Here is a 24,112-nt window from a genome sequence, read left to right as displayed (position 1 = left end):
AGAGAAAGGGAGGAAGAGGAGGGGCAGGGATCCCCAATGGGCAGAGTACAAGTAAAAATAAGGCAGAAAAAACTAATTAACTGATGAGGTCCCGTAGTGGGCTGCACTACGGCTTCACACACACTCACACACACACACCAGGCACCTGCTGCCCCCTACTGACCAGCCAGGGAGGAAGTAACGAGCAGAAATGGTTTTAAAAATGGTTTCCCTTCATAACTGAGTCAGTTGGTGACGCTAACGGGGTGTTTGACATTTGAAATCATTTACTCCACACTTTAAAACCAGGCGTCAGACTCACCGCCTCTGCTGACCTGTCTCCATCAGCTGTGAAGAGCCGTCTGTAAAATATCCAGCCATGTTTCGCTCTGTGTTTGTAGTTATCTGCTCTGAGACTGATGAAAGCGTTGGCTCTCTTCATTCACAGATGTCTGAATTACACCGGCTACAGCTCAGGCTGTGTCTAACCTGTCAGAGTCCACACGTAACCACGTGCTACAGCTCAGCCACCACAGGGACACCTCTCTGTCACTGTGGGAGCATCCTTTTTTTAAAACTCATGAAGGAAACGTAGAAACTAACGAGGCAAATGAGATCTCAGCTCCAGTGTTTCTATCAAACTCTGTTGAAACAGTCATGAAAATTTTCCTTTAAAAAGTGACCAACCTTTACGGAGGGCGTATCATGCTCTTCCATATTTCAAACATGGATATAAAGTAGCAATGCTGGATGTTCACACCAAACCAGTCCAGACTGTCAAACCACTGTCTATGACCACGCTGCAGAAATCCCCAAATCTGTCTCTAAACTGTGCACAGCGGTCCATTCTAAAAGTAGCATCAGATCTTCATGAGACTTGCTAAATGATGAGGTCATTGCACAAAGATCCCCTACACCAAGGTTTACCCACACTGAAAAAAAAAACTTTAATGGTTACTGAACATTGACAGTAGTTTTTCTATTTTACTTTTTGTATTGTTATTATTTCTATATGCATTTATTTATTTCAATAGTATACAAAAATGTAAAATTACAGAAATTATCTGTAAATCAACAACCTGTATTATTATTATTATTATTATTATTATTATTATTATTATTATTATTATTATTATTATTATTATTATCATTGTTAATAATAATTATTATATTTTACGCATTATGCCAATAATGCCATACTACTTTTATTTCTCATTTTTAATGGAAAATACAGTATTTTATACATGATCTTTTCTGCTCTGTAACTAAATGTGTAGCAAGCTCACACTTATAGAATGAGCTGTCAAAGCTCATTCTATAAGTGTTTATGTCCATACTGACAATCTAAAGATTTTTGTTGTTGTTGTAGTTTTGGTTGTTGTTATTTTTTTACCTGTTAATTGAAAGAAAACCTAATTTGTTTTTTGTATACATTTATACACTGTAAGAAAAGTCTGTACAAATAAATGAATAAATCACCATGATGAAATCTGTCATTTACATTAATCTGACTGTGATTTAGGAGAGCAGAAAAGATATTACAGTAATTTTTCCATTAAAAAATGAGAAATAAACTTAGTTTGTCATTGTCGGCATAATACATAAAAAATACATCCAGGTTTTTAGTTTAGAGATCATTTCTGTAATTTTATAGTTTTTTAATTATATTTTAAAAACAGAAAAACTACCATAAAAAATGTAGGGTTCGTACCCATAAAATAAGAATATTTTTACAGTGTAGAAAATAAATGAAACACTTTCTGTTTGCATGCCGTTATATGAAATTTAACCTATTGGTCCTGAGGGGAAATCACATTTCAGATTGATCCGTTCCAGGAAACAAACACACACAGTGACGTGTAACACGGGGAGGACATGAGCAGGAGGTCTGTGGGACAGAGCCAACATGCTCAGATCCAGTGAAGCTCAGTTCAATCAGCTGGTGTCTTTCTGAAAGCAGCCTGTGAACTTCATGTCTTCATGTTCACTCGTTCACTCGTTCATTCACTGAATTAAACTGCAAACAACAACAGATGAGGTGTCACTCACTTCTGTATTTGAATATGTGTGTGTGTGTGTGTGTGTGTGTGTGTGTGTGTGTGTGTGTGTGTGTGTGTGTGTGTGTGTGTGTGTGTGTGTGTGTGCTCTCTCCTGGTTCCCTGTTGTTGTTCTGAAGGATAATGAGTTAAAGACGTCTCCTCTGCTTTACAAACCTCTTCAGAGTGAATCTGTTGTTGAGGACGCAGCACTGAGGTGACTTTGTTTAGACTCCCCGAGCCAAAGGCTGCAATTATCTGAAGTTCAGCAACATCCCCGGGCTGCGTTCATAATCAAGCTGCAAAATGAGAGAGACCTTTTCTGCTGCAGGCCCCCCGAGGCTCGCCTGTATGTGGGTCATTTGAACAAAAGGTTCTCCGTTAGAAGTTTTTCATACACTTAACACTGAGCCAGATTAACTGTCTGAGAGGCTGCTGCTCTCCATACATCTTTGTTTCTATTTCTGTCAGCCGGGCAGCAGCTCGCAGCTTTTTCTGCCCACCAGCAAATCTAAAAGTAGCTCTGCACTCTCCTCTCTGCAAAAAAATCCAGTTCTCTACACCAGGGTTCTGCCACAGAGATGTGTAAACAACACAGAGAGGATGTTATAACAGCGCCCCCCACAGGCTGCAATGTTTCACATAGGAAAGCTTGAAATATGGTGAGTTCTTATTATTAATTCATGTTTTCTCACTTCAGCTTTCAGGTTATGTTTTAAAGGCTGTTGATAAAATAATGAAGCCCTCTTTAAAATGACTTCATGACTTTAAACCTAACTCCAAACTGCACATGTTTTTTTTCAGAGTGACTGGGTTTCAGGAAAGACAGCTTCAGAGATGGATGTGTTTCATTTGCTCTGTGAGAAAGTGCAATACCCCTAAACAGTTTGAGCTCAAATGCCTTGCTTAAGGGCTCCATGGTATTGATAATGAAACATAATATCTTTATTCTCTGACCTAAATGAATCAGTACAGATCAAACTCTCATGTCAAATCAATCCAAACACAGACATTCATGATGAAACAAGTTTGGTTTTAATTTGAGCCAGAAGTTTGAATGAGTGGATAAACAGCTGATCACTGCATTCGACCTGAAATAGATCTCAAGTGATTGGTATTTCATGTTCCCATGCTCTGTTATAGGATTTGAATGCTGCAATTGTTACCACCCATTATAATCTGGCTCCATCTAGTGGTCATATGGGTAACTATACCTGTGTTCAGCACCATGGAGAGCTCCCTGTGTGGTGGAGCTGTTGGGCTGCTGAAGAAACAGGCGACAAACAGCCTGTAATGAATGTTTCAGCGCTCTAACTGCTTTCTGTGTAAATTAAAGTGTTAGAGTTCGCTTCATTTAAACTCAAGGTTGGCTGAACGGACTACACTGTGACTGGACTACAGCGCTGAAAAATGACAATGCTCAGCTGGACGAAAAGACTGGTTGAAGGTTTGACTCCAAATCTCCTTACTTTGAGTAAAATGATATCCCCCACTCCCTCCCTCCACAACTCTCTCAAGATGTCCTCTATCCCTTTATCCATAATTATAAAAAATAGAGAAATGTGATTTAAATTTGATATCACACAATGCAAACACAAATGTCTGATGTGTTGTCCACCTTTTAGGCAGATCAACTCATGAAACAAAGCAACATGTGCAAAAAATAGGTAAGTGATAACCTACATAAGGTGATCACCTTCACCTGGAGAGTCAGTTAAATGTTTCAAACCCAAGAGAAAAAGAACACGTTTCTGCTATCAGCTCTATCTGAGTTACCACAGAGCATCAGTTGGATTAAAGATCAACAAATCCAACAATTAGGATAATGACCTCATGTCTGCTCACTTTTCTTTGTATTCCTCAATGTTTTATTCAATCAGTCATGACATATAAACCTCCTGTGCAAATACAACAGCTCTACAATGATTTCTACATGTGCTATGATCATTTCAGCAAAGCTGTAACTAACAGTCATCATTTTACTGACATGTTGGTTTCTTTGTCTGATGGTGTATGTTATACCAAGATGTGTTCCTCATATGTCTATATGTCCATAATGATTCATGACCAATCTTCATTATTATACAGTGAGCCACTGCTTTACCAATGACTGAAGCGTCACCAATGACTGAAGCGTCACCAATGACTGAAGCGTCACCAATGACTGAAGCGTCACCAATGACTGAAGCGTCACCAAAGACTGAAGCGTCACCAATGACTGAAGCGTCACCAATGACTGAAGCGTCACCAATGACTGAAGCGTCACCAATGACTGAAGCTTCATCAATGGCTGAAGTTTCATCAATGACTGAAGTTTAATCAATGACTGAAGTTTCATCAATGACTGAAGTTTCATCAATGACTGAAGCTTCACCAATGACTGAAGCAGTCCCTGTGAGGAGTTTTTGAGTGATGTTGGAAAAGTCTCCCTTCTAGATATCTGCTTGAATCTGATCTACACTCTAAAATGAGATTATCAGTAAAGGTTATTTCAAAATGCGATTTCTTAGCCACCCGATCAGGTTGAATAGGACCAGATTGATTTACAGTACATCTAAGTCGATATGGCAACACCACGCCAGCTGATAAAGTTCAGTAGAGAGAAGAGAGATCTGTGTTTTTCACTGTGATTAATTTTGTAGTGATGGTGGACACTGGAGCCTAACTGTCAGACAGAAAAAGGACAGAAGAGCAGAAGAAAGAGAAACAGGAGAGAGATAGAGCATGAGTTAAAGGCTAACACAGGCTAATCTGTTTGTGATTGTGTTCATTCTAACCCACATGCAGCAGTTATTCTGCAGTGGTCTGTTTAAACTAGCAGAGTACAGAGCAAATCATGTTGTTTGTATAGAAGAAATAGATTTTGACGAACTAGAGAAATATTGCAGTATCAACGCAAAATGCCAAGTTGAAACAACTTAAAAAGACCTATGCAAATTTCCACCTCGGTTGTTTTTCAATTGAGCCAGCATAGCATTTTTAGAGTGACTGACTGCTAAACTACGCTACAAACTGACAAAGTTAGCTTGTTGTCAGGTTTCAAAGCGTAGCTCTACCTAGCTGTTGATAAATACCTTACCTCGTGGAGTTGGATCTGGTAAAAAGTTGTCTTGAACAAAGAAAAGTAGAGTTAAAAAGAAGATCTGATCTCCATTCATTTCCAAAAGAAACACACGTCTTGTTCAGAGTCACATCTTCACCACAGTGTGTGTGAGACTTCGGGCCAAAAGGTGGCGCTGCAGTCTGACTTAAATTTAAACATCATGATGAGCAGACACCACCCACACACACTTCAGCTCATCTGGAGTCATCGAAATGGATAGTTGTGGTTTCTTTTGATTCCCATATCTATTCCTGTGGCATCCTGCGTGCAAAGGAGCAACGTCCTTATCTTCACCTGAAGTATAACTACACAATGTTTCTTAATCAAGACGACTCATGAAGAAGAAATCCCTCTACAGCTCTAGCTGACCAGCATGTGTTGGCAGAGGGAAAGATCTCCATCAGAAAGCTAGGGGAAGTGCTATAAAGGATGAATCCATTCAGAAAGAGGCAAAAGACAGAAAGCAAGAATGAAAAATAGCAAGGAAGCCTCAAACTCACAGACATAACTAATCTAAAATCAGCAAACAAGCTGCTCCCAGAAACAACTGGCATATCTACACCCACTGATGGGATAAACACATCACTCAGAGCTGACTGATGAGGGCAAAGTTAGACACAATAACCTCCTTTCCAGAACACAAATCAGATGACATGAACCAGCGTCAGGCTGAACAATGACAGAGAGAAAAAATAGCTCTTCAGTCTGATTCTCAAACAGGGACCGGCAGGAAAAACAGCCACCGTGACAGCTTTAAGATCAGAGAAAGTGATATTTCTGTACTCACCGAGTTGTTGTCTGTGTTTCTGCAGCTGCTGCTCTCTGCACAGATCTGCTGTGGAACACACACACACACACACACACACACACACACACACACACACACACACACACACACACACACACAGAGAGAGAGAGAGAGAGAGAGACTGAATCAACATCATACTCATGTTAAAAGCTCAACAAAGACAAAACAAAACCTGAATTCACAAAAAAGCACTTCACACCAAACACAGATTTGAGATGGAACGATGTTCACGACAGAAGCCCAGGTGTAAAGAGCCTCAGCTCACTGCTTTGTTTGGAAAAGCTGCCACCAACACAGTCACAGAGAGTTATGACGGCAGAAAACAACTTCAGGTTTTGTCTGACAAATCCAGGAAGGATTAGGGCTGACTGAAACATCATGGATTGGTTTGTTCTAGTCCAGTTTTATAAATCTGGACTCTACTCATTGCTGCAATGCCAAGTTTTTTCTAGGGCTGAACAAATTATCAAATTAAAACCAGCACTGCAATATAAAATAATGTAATTTTCAAATTGCAGCGCCTGATCACAGACCTGGAGGGAATGAGGTAACTTATATTTGTTCTTCCTTAAAACCAGAAAAAGTCAATCTACAGGTTTTCCTGGTAAAACCCTGTGAGCAACACTGATCCATACAGCAGAATGACTGTGGCTGGCAGAGCCATACCCCTGTTCATTTTATCCTGTGCTTTGTTTCTATGACTGACAACTGGAGCTCAGTCAAATGACCTCAGTCAGTGTCCCATATTTCAGTGCTTGAGCCAACACTTTGTTTTTAATACTGAGTTTTAGCCATAACCACGCCTCTTCATCTCCTTTGCCTTAAGCTGGGGCACCATTAGAAATCTTAGGTTGCAGGAAAAGCTTTCTTCTCTACATCTTCATCCTACACCTGTTAAGTCAGGTAACGCTGTTTTCTCATTGTTACGAGTGCATCAGGTAACTGTCATATGTGATCAGTAAGATTTATATGCATTTGATATTTATATTTATGTTCACACAGTGTTTCTTTTTCAATTTATAAAAAAAGTACATTCCACGTATTGACATATGTCAGAGATTTGCTCTTATTTACATTTCTGCACTTCATTAAATGTGAGATTCATAGAAGAGAGGATTCATGTTTATTTTTCATGTTATTGTTCATTCCAGGCCTGTTGTTGTTCAGCAGGGCTTTGTTCCTTTCTCTGATTTTACTTTAGGTAATTCATGATAATTACATTACACATCTAAGGCTTGACATTCAATCAATTAGTCAATATTCTGCTGTGATTGTAACATTCAAATAAAAATATGTAATTTGTATCAGTTCATGCATCAGTTCATCTCATGTCATCCTAGCATGTAGGCCTGGGTGACAGGAAAGAACTGTCCATATGTTACAGTACCCTTTATCCTTGCCTGTGTTTTGTGAATAGTGCAGAAGATAAACATGCTCCCAATCAAAATTAATAATGATTATAATAATAATAATAATAGTTGCAGATTAAATTGCAATACTGGTCCAAGAATCTCCATTACATTATTTTTCAAAGTTGTTCAACCCTAGTTTTTTCTCCAACTTCCTGTTGACAAAAGCCTGTCTGAGCCTTAACACCAAGCTCAGACACCAGCCATCAAAAAGACTCAGAGGAGGACTCATTGGTGAAGAGAACTCCTCAAAACAACTAAAGTGTCACCTCACTTTCATAACTGCAGAGCGTTCAAACCTGCGCACTGAGGGTTGGAGGAGTTTGACACAACCGACCCAGAAAAAACAGGAGAAGTTCAGAGGGCACCTGGAGTACAGCAAGAAACGACACTGATCTGAGTGTCAACAAAACATCAGTAGTTTCTCCTCTCCCTGTCAGGGTCTGAGGAGAGTTTAGGCACCACTCTGAAGGACTCAAATACCGTAAAACTTCTAAAAAGGTGGAACTTGGTTGCGCACAGGGTTCCCTTCACAAACAAGGTGTGGCTGCATGCTACACAATGAAAACCTGTTCCCCCTGTGTTATAGATTCAGAATAGATAAGGATTCAGTGTCTGTTCACGTCTCTGTGCTGCTGTCCTCTTTCCACCAGCAGGTGGCACTATCAACAAGCTGACAGGGTACATCTCAAGCACACACACTTCCTTCAGACAGATTAAACAGCACAGCACAGACAGATTTACACTGACAGGCAGGTAGACCGAGACGTCCACCTCCACACACACACACACACACATGCAGACATCCCATTAGACAGCGGTGTCTTAATCTGAGAAAGCTGTTTGTGCTTGCAGAACTCATATTTCATCATTTACTCTTTGACTGGTCACACACACACACACACACACACACACACACACACACACACACACACACACACACACACACACACACACACACACACACACACACACACACACACAGGTAGGCAGATCATCACCATCTGCCATTGCACACATGACCTGAGTAGCCACCACACACACCCACACACACCCACACACACCCACACACTCTGGTTTGGCAAGAACAGCATGTTTGCACCGTGTTTGATTAGGACCTCTGTGTGTGTGTGTGTGTGTGTGTGTGTGTGTGTGTGTGTGTGTGTGTGTGTGTGTGTGTGTGTGTGTGTGTGATTGACTCAGTGTGTTGACGTGTGTGAGGCCTCTCTTCCATCTGCCAGCAGACCCTCCCTGAAATCTGCCGTCCCTGAAACACACGCATGCACACACTTGGAGGAGGTCCAGAGACTGCAGAAATTTGATTTATGTTGATCAGCAGCACTGGCATGAGGTAGACATGGCGCATCAGCAGGGTCAGCAGGGTCTGCAGAGACAGCCGTGGGTTCCTGCTCTGCGCTCAGCTGAGATCTCTGTGGGGAACTTATCTCTGAAGATTCCCTCTGAAGACCAGAGACAGAGACAAGAGACACCTCCACTGGAAACCAGTCGCATCAGGTCGAGTCTTTCACAAGATCTCTCTGGTACAGAAGAAGACAAAGGGAGGTGGCCTCACAAACTGTGGTCAGGTAGATCCTGATCCAGGACACCAGGGGAGCTTCCAGTCATGTCCCACTTGCATGATCCACACCCAGGTGGGTGAGATGATGCTGTCTGAGGTGTGCTAAGACCAACCCTTCCATGAGCTCATCAGGTGGGAGCAGGTCTGCTGTCATTCAGGGACACAGGGTGGCCCTTCTCAGACACTGAGACCACTAGGACTGATGCTTCAGGTCCAGCAGTGTGTCCCTGCTGGGGTTATCAGATCATTTGTGATGCAAAGCCCGGCCCATGATGGGTGTCTGCTGAGACTGGGTGGGTGGGCTGACAGGGCAGGGACCATAGGTGCTTTTTGATGGCAGGAACTTTCCCCAGGAACCAGGAACTTATTGAGGAATGATGTGCTTTTTCCATAAGAATGAAGGTAACTGATCTGGCCCAGGTCTTCAGTGGTGTTATTTTGACACAAACAGCTTTGTTGTTGTCTCACTGCCCTCTTTGGGTCTGCCGTTGTGTTGCTAATTGTTCTATTTCTGCATATGCCATTAACTTAATTCCAGCTGGGTCTTCACCCCATGTTGGACCAAATCCTGGTCTACTGAAACCAGGTAGCTCCTGGAAATGTCTGGCTGAAAAGCTCTGCATCATGGGACATCTGAAGGCTCAGCAGCACCTGGTGTGGAGCCATGAGAGGTGTGAGGATGTTATAAAACTGGTTCATCTCATCAGTCCTGAGAACGCCCCCTTCCACTGAAAACTTCCTCCCTTCTGGGAGCTCGGGATCTCTCCAACCCCTTTACTTCCTGTTCCCTGCTGCCATTCGTCCCTGCCCTCACACTCACAGGCTGCTGCTGCTGAACCCCTGACCTGGGTCTTGGTGTGAGCAAGACAAGGTTGTGGTCCAGTCTGCTCTGTGGTGGGAGGGCAGTGGAGCTGTCAGCATCTGTGACATTAGCACAAAGGGGATCTGGTGCCTTGTGAGACAAACTGGGGGGAAGTGGGGAGTGTGGAGGAGAGGGGCCTGGAGAGTTCAGAGGAACGTTAACTGTGATGGTGATTACAGAGATAAACTCCTCAGTAAGTGATGAGGACCAACTCTGATGGCAGTCAGCGCAGCAGACAGAGACTGTAGGTTCCTGCACTCTTCTGACTCATGTAGGTCTGAAGGTAGGGGGGAGAAGACAAGAAGAACAGACAGATGCTGCGTTCCATTTAAACACGGAGAAAATTCCCAGTAGGAAATTTTGAGTTCATGGGTAAACAGTAATTAAGCTCCTTTTATATTCTTTGTATTTTAGAAATTCTGACTAGTTTTTTGTCACAATAAATCATACGTATGTACAGTGAAGTACTATTGGGATGTTTACAAAAATACTGCTGTTATGGCAAGTTTTTCCGACTTGGAAACTGGAACGCTGAACTGGGAGATGACATCATTCCCACTCCTGACTTCCCAGTTCCGAGCACAAAGGGAACGTAGTAAGAGTCTGCACTTCTGTCAGCAGTGATGTCAGCAAAAGGCTTCAGGAATGGACCAATGAGCAAATACTGTGAGCAGGCAGTGCTCGTGGGAGTTGTAGTGTGGTAGTCTCGTTTTAAAACTTGGTTCAGTACTTCAGAAAACTGCAATTAAACAACTCATCCCACCAAAGTGGCCAGTGGCAATGGTGGTGTTACCTGCTGAAATTTACCTGTATTTACCGGGTTGGCAGGTGTCAATGCCATGCCCTAATGAGGAGCTAAAGCCAATGTCATTAACTGTATAATGCCTTCACGTCAACAGATAAGAGGTGACCACAGGAGGCGCTAAATCTCAATAAAACCAGAACAGATTTTTCCACCTGCTGGACTTGTTTGAGCTCTTGAATAAGAGGAAAGTTCTCCTTGGACAGAGAGTGGATGGAAAGTAAATTGACCCCTAAACTAAACCTCTGGTTGGACGAGTCCATTTGCAGACATGGAGCAGCGCCAGCATCTCTCTCTCTGATATGAAATGAATCTCATCTGACCTCACTCTCTCCTCATTATCTCTTTCTCTCCCATTCAATTTCAATCTAATTCATATCTGCTGGATCGCTCTGACAAGAAATCAACTTGCAGTATGGCTCATGCTGTCTGCTGCTATTTGAACATCGCCTGTTTCATCACCAGGCGTGAGACACGGCTCATCAAAGGTGCCTACACTTAAAAGCTTGGTCAGGATAAGTGGAGACAAACGAAGCTGCTGGGTGGTACTCAGGAAGAACTGAGTACGTACTCAAGCAAAGTCTGCTTAAAGGTGGGGTCTGCAGGACCCCCCCCCCCCCCCCCCCCCCCCCCAAAAAAAAAAAAAAAAAAGAAAAAGAAAAAAGTCTACTTTTACCTTCGAGTAATCCAGCTCAAGTGCCTCTACGGGCTTCTGTGTCAGTGTCAGTGTCAGCCTCAACCCCCTCCTCTGCCTTGATGTTGATGTTGGTTGGTTGTAACGGGGTATTTCTGGGTGGAGAGTGTTTACATCCACCAATCACAGTGTGCCTAGTGTGCAAGTGACTATGCGTTGATAATAGCAGGTGGAAGAAGCTAATCAGAGAGGCTGGGATATAGGACGTAGCACAGAGGAAGAAAAACAAACTGAATCAAAACTCCAAACAGATTAAGCTTTTTCCTAAACAAGGGTGAAGCTTGGCTTGACTTTCACTGGCTTTCAGGTACTTGGAGAGCAGCACGGGATGAAGAGTGACACAAGTTAGCTTTCTGCTGACCAGGTATGTGTCAAGTACCCATGATTAGCTTGTGCTAACATGTTAAGTCTGGTGCATGCATCTCGAGTCTCTCCCATGTAGAAACACAATGCTACGGGTGGTTGCTGGGCTAGTGAGTGTGTTCACGTAGCTCCAGTTGGAGGCTGTGGGTGTGTGCTGCTGCTGGCACTGAGCCAAGGAGGAGGAGCCCAGTTTGAATATTGGTCATACTAACATGTAACGTCAACTCCTGCAGCTTCTACCTTTAACCAAGATTGGTTAACATCCCTGCAGCTACAGACAGACACAAGCATGCCTCTGACAACCAAACTCTTTCTTGTTACCTTCAGGAAACTGCAGCAACGAAGTCATTTGTCTGACACCAGGCCTTATCTAAAAATAAGCGTGGGTACATGAGGTGACACAAAAGAAATGAGGTGTGAGGAAAAATCTCTATTTTCTTGTTTTACACTTGGATAAATGTATTACTACCTTCACTGCTCACTGCTCCTTCATACAGCCCTCCTCATCTTTATCTCTGTCTCTCAGACACTGTCTGTGATAGATACGGTGTCGGCTTTGATTGGACCGATCTGTGCAATCAACAACATTTATCAAACTTGGGGCTCCTTAATTCACTCATTTATTATACTGGTCGTGTGGCATGATTATAATTAAAAGCTCTCAGCTGTCAGCCTGCCTGTGAATTAGTTCTCTAATTGAACAAACAGCAGCACAACATAGACAGATGACTGCTCCTTTTCCCTCAGCACACACGCACAATTTCTCTCATAAATTATTTCATCGGACAGCCGGCCGCTGAATTTGAAGAAAGAGCAACAATGCATGTAAGACGGATAATCAGTCATTTGCAATTTTGGTTTGAAAAACAAAAAAAACAAACAAACAAAAAAAAAGGATAAAAGAAACATTGTATGGTAATCAGGGCGTTCAGACCAGAGGAAAAATAAATTAAAGCCTTGCCTTAAGTGGACTTAGGTCAGTTAAACAAATATGAATATTCACTATTTCAAATGAATCTAAAAGCCAAGTTTAATGACCTCATCTAGGGTCACTTCTTGGTGAGGAAAAACCAAGATAAATGGTAGTCTAAGTGAAACAATGCTCAAACAACCTAGAAACTACCAGTATTGAAGTGCCAGTCCATCTTTCTGGGCCAGGTGCAAGTTTTACTGTATTAAATCACATATCCAGTAGAATCTGTCTCATAAAAGTGCTAAAGACCAAAGTTACTTGGATGATCATGTAGTTTAATTTTAGGAAGTAATACGTTTTCCATATTGGATGTTGAATGGGTTAAAGTTAAGGCCAAGAGAGCAGAAACAACAAATGTCCCCTGGAGTACAGAACAGAGCAGGAATCAGGGACAAAATGTGACAATCCTAAAGTTGGACATGGCTTTGAAGGAGGTGCTGGGCGGCGTGGAGCAGTTTGCAGGAAAGAGTGTTGTGTAACGTGAGAGGCTCAAGACCCATCTTTTTACTGACGAGTTTAACTCTTCCTGATCCTTTTTATGCTTATCCCTATTTTTACACTGTCTATCATTAATCTATTTTATACTATTATCATCATTATTATCTTTTATTTTTTATTTATTATTTATTCAGCTTAGTTTATCCTGTTTTATTATGTTATTGTTTATTTCAATGTTTTATTTTGATGTTTTAGTCAGGACACAGGTTTATTTTATTTAACATTATCTATTTAATCTCTACTGTTTTATTCCCTCAGTTTTAGCTTTTATACCTTTTATCACATTCTACTATTTTACTCCCTCAGTTTTCCAGTGTTTCCCCCGGGAGCCTGCCACACCGGGAGCTGATTCTGGTCCACTGATTGGGGCGCTGTCCCGTGGATGGCTCCAGCCCTGGTGGCTAGAGAGCTCCACACCCTGGTGCAGAGCCTCCTGTCTGCCTGGGCTGGGGTGGTCTCAGTGGTGGTGCCCCCTTCAGCCATGGACCATGGCTCCTCCCGGTCTGCTGTCGCCAAGGAGACAGCCTGTGTGTATGTGACTTCCTGTACTTCCTCAGATGGACACTCAAAAAAACAACAGATTTAAGCACTTGAGCACTGTGTAAGACAAGAAAACAAAATTAGAAAGAGACTCAGAGTCATCTCAAAGTCAAATGAATGTAGGTTTTTGTGTTTCTGTAAGACTTTGAGGAAAACAGAACAGGAAACTAAGGTGCTGAATGTAGTTGGGTCTGTTGCACCCACCAAACTAGCAGTAGCATGGCTAACATGAGGCCTGTAATGAGTGATGGTGTGGTGTGTTACTGGTCGCAGGGGAAACTGTCACACATGGAAATGAAGAGAGGAGAGAGGAAGCGAGGTTTGTTTGAAGAGAAGCTGATCACCTCTGGATCACCTGTCAGTCAGCTCTAACAGCTGTTTGTGCGCTGTAACAACCATGATAGAAAAATAGTGTCTGTGTTTTTAACCTGTTTAAGACATTACCATGGAGAAAAGCTGCTCTCTGTTTATTCTGTGTGCTGGTTGGAAGCTCACGCATCACTCTCCCAGTTAAATACTTCATTATCAGATTATTTATTGATTATTTATCCTTTTTCTAGAGCCTGTGTGATGGTGAACTCTGAGACGTATCACTATAACCTGGTTTATGATGTTTCAGGAACACTGGATATTAATTATTTATTAGATTTTAGGGAAATTTGTAACCATTTTACTCTTTACAAACCTCATGATCATGATTGAAACGTTAGGAACTCTGAAGGAAACTTAACCAGTGTTTTATTCTGACAAACTATTCTCTCAGACTTCAATTCTCTTCATAAAAGAAAAATCACCAGGAAAATGAAAAAGAGAAAAAGTGATCATAAATACTTTTTATTTTGTTTTGTTTAATGATATTTCAATGAGATGTTGGATGTGACCTGAACTCTGTGTTGACCCTCTGTTTATTGATTTTATGACACTTGTGTTCAGTATTTTATGTTTCAAACTCGCATCAAACACTTCTTCTTCTTTTTTCTTGTTTATCCCAGCTTTATGACCCGCCAGAAGGATTATAAGTTTCACAGAAGTCTGAGCTGCGGCAGCGTCCAATCAGAGAATGATATCCCACACAGGGGAGTGTCTGTCAGTGAAAAGACTTCCACAAAGCCAGCTCTCCTGTTTCCTTGCTCAGTGCTCCTCTGATCAGTCTCCCCTCTCCTCTGAGCACAGTAACGCTTTGGGATGTCAGGGAGAGAGGAGAGGAGACTGCAGTTGAGGCTTTGGGATTCACCCAATGATCTGTATCTCTTCTGGGAGCTACTTTGCAGCGCCCGGCAAACACAACACACTTGGATTAATATGTGTTAAATATGGCTCAGTTATCACTGTGTACAAGCTCAGTCATTTCCAACCTGTCCTCTTCATAGCATCACACTGATAAAAGCACTTTAGCCTGAACTGCCTCGCTGGGAGTCAATCTCTCCAAACAGATGAGCTGATAGAAACATGAGTGAGTTAAAGCAGCGCAGATTAACAACAGAGCTGTGTGTGAAACATTCAAACAGACACTGAACACACTCACCAAATCCACACATCTGTGCACAGACAGAAAGTTTAAGAGACTGCTTTTCTATTGTTTGACAGGATATTCACCCACCCACCCACCCACCATCACTAAAACACACAAAGCTTTCCAACAGGAAGGGGGATTTTGGACAGATGCTCATATTGTCTTAGTGCCCAGTAGAGCTGCAGAGAGGATAAGTCAATTTACTCTAAAGTCTGAGCAGAGAATGAATCATCCACTTCACTGAGAACAGGAAGGAGACTTGATTTTCTAATATTTGCTCACTTATGAAAAATTGGATGGTTTATGCAATAATAACCTTATTGAAAAAAATCCACTGCACCTGCATCATTATTGGTGGTTGTAATGAGGTATCAATGAATCTGTTCAAATGCTCCATGTATCAGGATGGGTATTGATAAGATTTTATTGATACCAGAGCCCTTATCGAATCTGCTTATCGGTCTGATTCTTTATCAGTTCCTGCTGTGAATTTTCTCTGTACAAACAGTAGTTTTACAGGTTTTCAGGGACAACAACATTTAATTGAAATTATAAGAAAATAATCGGATCTGAATCTCTCTGGAGGTAAATAAATACAGATGAGTAAAAACTGTGTGTCATGTGATGTTGATGTACTATTTTGCTTCATATTGTTGACTCAAATAGGCCATCTGGTGTCTTGAAGTGGTAAAAGCATTATCCTAAGTTTTTTGGAACCTTACCGTAGTTATGAAGCCAGCCATGAGCCTGTATGTAACTTTTCTTTCATCTTCCTGTGAGTATTTCCACATTTGGAGTTTTCAGTTTCATTCACAAAAAGTAGCTGATGTGTTTCTGTGATGACAGATGATATTCAACTCTGAACCTGAAGTTATACCAATGTATGCTAACCACTAGCATATCAATGCAATTTCTCATATACGTTAGCATCAAGCTAGTGCTATTTTGTTTATATTGTTTTAGCTAAATAAGGAGATTTATGCCATGTTGAATGTCCTGAATAGTAATCTTGTGTGAGAGAATAATATAAAATTCTTTGTGTGTTCAGTTCTTCAGTAAAACTCAAAGCTGAAAATCTTGAACCAGGGTTTTCTTGAAAAACTGTCATCTAACTGCTAAGCTGAGATAGCTGCAGCGAAAAGTCCACATCAGGTCCAGCTGCTCTGCATAGTATGAAGTGGATAAGTGGAACGTTAAGCACAAAGGCTAACGATATCAATGGATTGAAACATTTCTTACCACTTCTCAACAAGAACCAGTTTTCCATTCTCATCTAGGGGTGTGCCATATCATACCGTCTACAAAAACACAGGTATAATTTTTTTGACAATATCAATTTTGTCATTTTGCGATATGTACAGTGCAGAGACGCAATGATGTATGACGCTCCTCGCTGTGCACAAAACAACAATGGCTGAGAGCAAAAGTAGCACAGCAGCACCAACTTCATCCTCACATGAGGATTTAGAGCCTAAAAGAGGAGCCACCTCAGTGATGTAGAGGTAATTACCATGTTTACATTTCAAGCTTGTGTACTAGCAGTAAATGATTGGAAAAGAGGCATCCTTACTGTGTGTTTCCTTAAATTTCCTTAAAATATCATGATATAAATTTCATCCCCGTTAATGTAAGAGTCAGTTAAGTTAAACTTGGACCTACTGATACCACCAAAAGAGATAAACTCCACTGTAAGAAGAAAAAAAAAAAAAACACAGTAAAATTATGGGCAGCAAAGTTTCCAGCAGCGTACCATAAAATAACAGTCAAACACTGCAACACAGAGCCATGTGAAACAACTGTAAAATGCAGGACTAGATTTTGAACTGAGAATTGAATGAAATATAGTATTTTATAGTTTATAAATGTCCATTATACTGTAAAATAACGTAGAAATTCAGTCAAAACACATTCAAATCAGATACTTCATGGTATAAGTTACTTATTTAAGGAAACAGATCAATCGACATTAATTTCCTGTTAAAATACTATTTTCCCATGTACAATGACAAATTTGAAATGTAAGAAAAAACAAACTGTATGTAAAAAAGATTTTCAGTATCTACCTATCTATCAATACATATATATATATATATATATATATATATATATATATATATATATATATATATATATATATATATATATATATATATATATATATATATACATATATATATGTATATATATATATATATATACACATATATATAGCCCCAGAAGCTAATGTTAGCTTAACTAAAGCTCTTTGGACAAAAGCTAACTATGATGTTCAATCACTAAAGAACAAAAACTGAACAAAACAGGCCAATGAACTCCCAACTAACAAAGAGACATGATGAACAGCTCAGCTGGGAGCTAATGCTAGGCTAACTTTAGCTAGCGTCAGAGAAAATCCCAAAGTGTCCGTCAGACTGCAGTGGTGGTTCCAGTGTTAAAGATAACTTTATATTTGTTTCCAGCAAAGTCCCAACCTGCTGCCTCAGATACTCAGTCAGCTGACCTTAGAGCAGATGGAGACATCCTTCTTCATTTGATTCACTCAGAGCTGATGTTGCTCTGCTGCTCAACTTCATCCAAAGGAGGCACTTTACTCTGTTCAGATGTGTCTGAGGAAAGGGTTAAAATATGTCACCCAGACTCTCAGGATACTTTGTGTCAGAGTTACAAATCCCCCATGACCATGTTAAACTCAAAATCTCAGAATAACTGAGAAATAACTGAATAAAAACCAAATTTCTGCAATGTATTTCAGTGGAAGTAAGGGCAGAAAATGTCTGAGTGCTTTGGAAGGCTTTATGTGTTGTGATTGGCTCAAAGCGTTTGTGGGTGGGGCATAGTCATAGTTTACTCTAAGCCATTGTAGAAGTGCTATAAACTGCAGTTCTTTGTGTGTCCACTTGAGACATTCCCTTCGAAAGCCTCAGACTCAGAATTCCCAACATGAGGACTGTCATTGTTCGGCTTCAAAAGGAAATAATGGATATCACTTTTAGTCTGCCTATGCACAAGCCTCTGCATGGCAACAGAGAAAATTTAGCATGAAGGGATACTTCCTCTCACTTTATCTTCTACATCTTAGCTGCATCCCCTTGAAAAGCTCTTTATGTGAGAAAACTGATGCTAACCAATTGGCTTCTGGCCTGCTGTCTTGTTTGACACAGTTTGAGGACATTTCATTGTTGGTTTTGATTTGTTTCTTCAGGTGAAGCAGACAGCCTGCTCTCCACCTGGGGGCTGTGTACCAGCAGAGAGGAGCACAAACATAGCAGGGAGACATGACCTCCAATCAGCCAAACTCCATCTTCCTCCTCCCCTCCTCTCCTCCTCTCCTCCTCTCCTTCTCTGACTTGGCTTTTCATTCTGGGCTGGCTTTGTAAGGTTTCTATTTTTCCGTTCAGCCTGCATACGTGTGTGTGTGTGTGTGTGTGTGTGTGTGTGTGTGTGTGTGTGTGTGTGTGTGTGTGTGTGTGTGTGTGTGTGTGTGTGTGTGTCCCATCACCCTTTGTTGTTTCTCTTTTCTTTAATCTTGGAGCACAAACTATTTCTGGCTTTCACAAAACTGTAAAAGAAGCTGTCTGTTTTACATTCGACATGATACAACTCTCTTCCTTTGTACTCAGTGGCACCAGCTGCCTGAAGGGACGAGTTGTGTGTGTGTGTGTGTGTGTGTGTGTGTGTGTGTGTGTGTGTGTGTGTGTGTGTGTGTGTGTGTGTGTGTGTGTGTGTGTGTGTGGGTGTGTGTGTGTGTGAGAGAGAGAGAGTGTGTGTGAGTGCAGATTTTCTTTTCCGACTCTTGGACACCAAAGGTCCCCAGAAATATATCAGAGATATGCAGCCTTCAAACAAAATGTCTGTTAAATCCTTTAATGACGTCTCCCTCTTTGTCTCTCCGTCTCTTGGCTGACACTTACCCATTAAATGACTATCTTAAAGAGGCTGTGAGGATGGTCTGTTTAAATCAGACTACAGCACCACCTTCTGGCCTGGAGTCTTACACACACTGTGGTGAAGACGTGACTCTGAACAAAGCGTGTGTTTGTTTTGGAAATGAATGGAGATCATTTCTTTTGTTTTTTTAACTTTTATTTTTCTTTGTTAAAGTCAACATTTTACCAGATCTAGATCCAAGGGGTAAGGTATTTACCAAGTAAGGTAGAGCTACGCTTTGAAACCTGACAACTAGCTAACTTTGTCAGTTTGTAGCGTAGTTTAGTAGCTGGCTATATTTCTCTCTACTCACAGCCCGGTGCTCTGAGACGTGTCTGTAACGTGTAACGTTAGTGAATCCTGGTTCTGTCCTACCAGAGCTCATCTTCCAACTCCAACCTCACCAAGCAGAGCTAACGTAACCTGGCTCTTCATTTTATTGATAGACTCTCAAGTTTGAACAGACCACTGCAGAAAAACTGCTGACTGTGGGTTGGAGTCAACATTAGCACAAACAGATTAGCCCTTTAGCCTTTAGCTCCTGTGTTAGCCTTTAGCTGGTGCTCTATCTAGAATAGAATAGAATAGAATAGAATAGAAAATACTTAATTTATCCCCGAGGGGAAATTCAGGAGTCACCGCAGCATTTAAGAAAACAAAAGAAAGGAAGAGTATAGAAAGTGCAAAAATGTCCATAAGAAATTAGATGACGACATCCCGTCCACCACTCGTCCACCACTCTCCAGCCCAGCCAGTCTCCACCTCCACAGGGTCCAGGACTGAGCCTCCCCAGCAGTCTGTTCAGTCTCTGTCTCCTGGATCCTGTCTGCCCACAGCAGGCGAAGCTCCTCCAATGTGTAGCGGAGTCCGATGTCAGCTCCGTCAGCCACGTCTGTGAACAGCATGATGCCGCTGGATTAGCACGGCTAGCTCGTCCATCCCCCGGGGCTAGATCCCACGTTCCCAACAACGATGGATGGAAGGACAGGTCCACGTCGTCACCTCCCAGCTCACATCCAAGAACCAGCATGTCATCCTCACCTCCTCCTCCTCAGCTCGAGGGAAATCATCAAGCCCTACACTAGTTAGCATTGACATGCTACAGGCTGCTAACAGCTAATTTCGCATGTAAACAATGCAGCCATGGTTACATGGAGGATCTCCAGACAAACACAGGAGAAAAATAGTAAAAAATATCGCCGAAGCCACAAAAAGTTTGGTGTCTGTGACCGACAATGAACCATACAAAGTGATGATCCACTCCAGATACAAAGATTACGAAAGAGAGACGAAGAAATTACATGAAACGGACAAAGAAGAGAGAGCTGCTGCAACAGGCAGCTACTTGGGTAGCGCCTAGCAACCCTCTCTGTTTCTCTTTCCTCTGCTCTTCTGTCCTTTTTCTGTCTGACAGTTAGGCTCCAGTGTCCACCATCACTACAAAATTAATCACAGAAATCGTTTTCAGCAGAGAGAAACACAGATCTCTCTTCTCTCTGCTAAACTTTGTCAGTTGGTGGGGTGTTGTCCGATACCCTCTTTCCACCAGTGCTTGTTCTGTGCTAGTGCTAGTGCTTAGCTGGTTCTCATCATGTTCTTTCTAAGAACCGGTTTGGTTTTTCCATCGGCAAAGAGCCAAGTCGATGCTGCATCGTTGCTTCATCGTAAAACGTCAGCACGTCACTGCATAGGTAGCTGCTCGTGGGGAAGCGGCGGCAGAGGACACATGGGGCACGAGACGGTGACTGGGCAGTGATTTGTTTTACAGGACTTGTTTCTGACTGTGTGCCACACGGAGTGTGATCACCCCTCTCTTTCTCTTTCTGTGTGTGTGAGCATGTGTTTGTGCGTCTATGATCAAAGTGGATCTCTGCCATGTGCAATACAGAGCTGAGGAGAAGTGTGAATGCATGAACATGAGGCAAAAGTGACACCATTAAAGTCATGTCAATGGATAAAGAACAGCACGCTGTTTAGTCTGTTAGATAAAATAATAAGGTACAGACCTGATTTATAAGAGATAATGCACTGCTGCTTCAGTTCCACTTCCAGATCAAGTTATGAATGAGCAGACGATTGGACTGAAGTTATAGAGCCTTGACTCAAGTTGCAAATTTGACGACTTGCAATTCAACTCGACTTGAGGGTAAAAAACTCGAGACTCAGCTTGACTTGAAAGACAATGACTTCAGACTCGTCTGGACTTGAGACATGTTGACTCGGATGACTTGTGGCATGTTCACTATGCTAATAGGTTCACACTTTTATTGATTGATTGATTGGAGACAGGTGTGTAGCCAGATCACAAGCACACAAGCAGCCAATGGGCACACACAACACAGTGCGGTTGTGTTGGCGACTGCCTACGAGCCTGTAGCCAGTTCTGCTGCTCCAAAAGTCGAGCAGTTTGAGTTTGGAAAAAGGAGGACCCCGCAATGCAAGACATGCCACGCTAAAATCAAAGAAAAACAGGGAATAACGTCCAACTTTATCCGCTGCTTAAAGACTGCACACGAAGCCAAGGAAGTGAAACCGAGCTAACACGGTCAAAAGTGTGTGAGCGTGTGTGTGTGTTAGTGATATGTTTGTAGATGGTTTTGAACATTGTTGCTAATAACAAGACAAACAGTTTCACTCCCCACTGTGGCTAACGTTGATATGAGCTACTGTAGCCTCTGTGACTGATCAGTAATCTCCATCCATGGCAGCAAGCCCCCGTCTTCATCACTTTATCACTCCTCATCACAAACATCCAGTCCAGACTCGTCAGCAGAAAAAAAAGACAAAAACAAAAGGCCTGTAGTAGACACTAGACAGTACATTAATGGTGGTGTGTGTGTGTGTGTGTGTGTGTGTGTGTGTGTGTGTGTGTGTGTGTGTGTGTGTGTGTGTGTGTGTGTGTGTGTGTGTGTGTGTGTGTGTGACTGTGTGTGTGTGTGTGTGTGTGTGTGTGTTGTGGATGCATGCAGTTGCAGAGTATGCAGAGTAGTATATGCTAGTGTTGTCAAAAGTATCATTTTATCGGTAAATATAGATCCTGAAATTTAGCAAACGATTCAATATAATGTTCCCCTAGTATCGATAGATCGGTACTCAACATCTTTCCCTGGTTAGACATGTGCTGGCGTCAAAACATACACACAGTGCGCACACAGAGTGCATGCAGCCCCTCCCTCCCTGAGTCCTGCCTCGCAGTTGAGAGAGAGAAAAAGACACTAGCTTACAGCTGTGGTGGGTAACACCGTCACTCCTATCAGCCACTTTTGCGGGTTGAATTGTTTAATTGTAGTTTTCTGAAACGGCATTTGAAATACTAAACCCATTGCCGATGAGACTACAGCACTACAACTCCCATGAGCACTGCCTGCACACAGTGTTTGCTCATTGGACGCGCTGTCTTGGACAGCCTGACATCTCCTGGTGTTTAGCCCCTGATAACGTGATTTAAAACTTCACTCACGTCTTTTTGGCTCTCTATTGTAAACAGATTCCAGGGTCTAAGTCACAAACTAGTGCCAAAACTCCTGTAACTTTTTAAAATTGAGGAAGTTCATCTGATGGAGCTCATTTAAACTCACACTGCACCAATCTCACCAGCAACACTCACCTAGAGCAGAGGAGGGGAGGAGGAGAGGAGAGGAGAGGAGAGGAGAGGAGAGGAGAGGAGAGGAGAGGAGAGGAGAGGAGAGGAGAGGAGAGGAGAGGAGAGGAGAGAAGAGAAACTGGTCACAGATATGAGGAGCTGTAGGAACAATATTTAAACCTCCTAATAAACAGGTATCACAGTTACATGTAAAAAGTTCACTCTGGGAATACTGTTAACAAACCAAATCATTCTAAATAAATGAAACTTATGGTCCAGTGTGACTTATAACCTATCTGCTGTTTTTGTCTTCATGACGCATTTTTTTCTTTTGATTGATACGACTTTAAAAAAATGTATAACTATACTATGAAGTGACATAGTCAGTATGGTACCTCCAAATACAGTTAAGTGACTTTTGAATGTGTGACAAATATCAGAGGCCTCTAAATAAGTGCCCTACCTCAGTACAATTGCACTGTTTTTTGTTGTTTCAGTTGCAGCTAAGTAAATGTGTTCTGTACTGTCCTGTACTGTTCGTTAAATAAAAAGAGACGTTTTTGCACTGAAAATCCCTGTGGTTACATGGTATCGAAAATCGTATTGAAAATCAATATTTTTCAAAATATTGTATCGAAGTTAGAAATCCAGTATCGTGACAAGCCTAGTATATGCAGAGTGTCAGAGAGCGATGCAGTTTCTTTAATGGAATGTAGCCTAGCCTTTGCCATCTGCCCAGGTCTAAATGATCAAACATGTAATGGATAAATACGTATCTTTTCAGATTTATGCTGCTTTAATCCATGCAGAGTTGCAGATTAATCTGATGGTACTTCTTGACATTTACTTTAGAAAGATAAGGTTTCTCTCTTCAAGAGAGAAACCTGAGATATAACCTGTGATTCCACTTGGCAACCTTGTGACTTGAATCAACGTGAATTGAAACCTTGTGACTTGACTTGACCTGACTTACCCACAACAGAAGAAGTTGAGACCTGCTTGGGACTTAGAGCAAATGACTTGCTACTCTCTTGGGACTCGGATCGCAGGGACTCGTACGATTGTATGTGAATGAGTAAATGCCAACAAAACAACAGACGACTCACTAAATAACAAGGGAAAGACCTGATCTATAAGGGAGGAAAGGCATTAGTGCCTTAATTCTGCCTCCATCTCAAATCATGAATGAGGAATCCAACAAAACACTGGCCGACTCGCCCAGCAGCTTTCCTTTCTAACCATGACCTTTTTCACCCCTGATCGATGGTTCTCAATGCTAAACGTTATCAGCCGGCGTGGTGCTTTCAGAGGGACTTTAACTTGCTTGGTCTTTATCTGGTCCTGCTCGACCCGCTCAGGAAGCTAAGAAGTGTCAGGAATAACATATATTGGTGCTGGTAATCTGATTTTAAAGTGTGGATTAGGATCAGGCAGACTTTTTCA

The 24,112-nt window shown here is 41.8% G+C and overlaps 1 protein-coding gene across 4 annotated transcripts in view; it reads right to left on the bottom strand.

Moving 5' to 3' along the window:
• Positions 1-24,112, bottom strand: part of rbfox1 (RNA binding fox-1 homolog 1) — a 356,244-nt gene that overhangs the window by 286,388 nt on the left and 45,744 nt on the right. For 3 of the 4 annotated variants that reach the window (XM_074696052.1, XM_074696049.1, XM_074696055.1), the window contains exon 2: positions 5,906-5,953. In XM_074696052.1, coding sequence (XP_074552153.1) covers positions 5,906-5,953 — 48 coding nt within the window. The remainder of the gene's footprint in view (positions 1-5,905; positions 5,954-24,112) is intronic. The other variant, XM_074696051.1, reaches the window with a different exon arrangement.

Source organism: Halichoeres trimaculatus, unplaced genomic scaffold (genome assembly GCF_033239565.1).
Source record: "Halichoeres trimaculatus isolate MK-OKI-2021-1 unplaced genomic scaffold, fHalTri1.1 fHalTri1_scaffold_20, whole genome shotgun sequence".
Classification (NCBI taxonomy): Eukaryota; Metazoa; Chordata; class Actinopteri; order Labriformes; family Labridae; genus Halichoeres; species Halichoeres trimaculatus.
The sequence above is the reverse complement of the archived record's forward strand: the minus strand, read 5'-3'. Positions and strand labels throughout refer to the sequence as shown.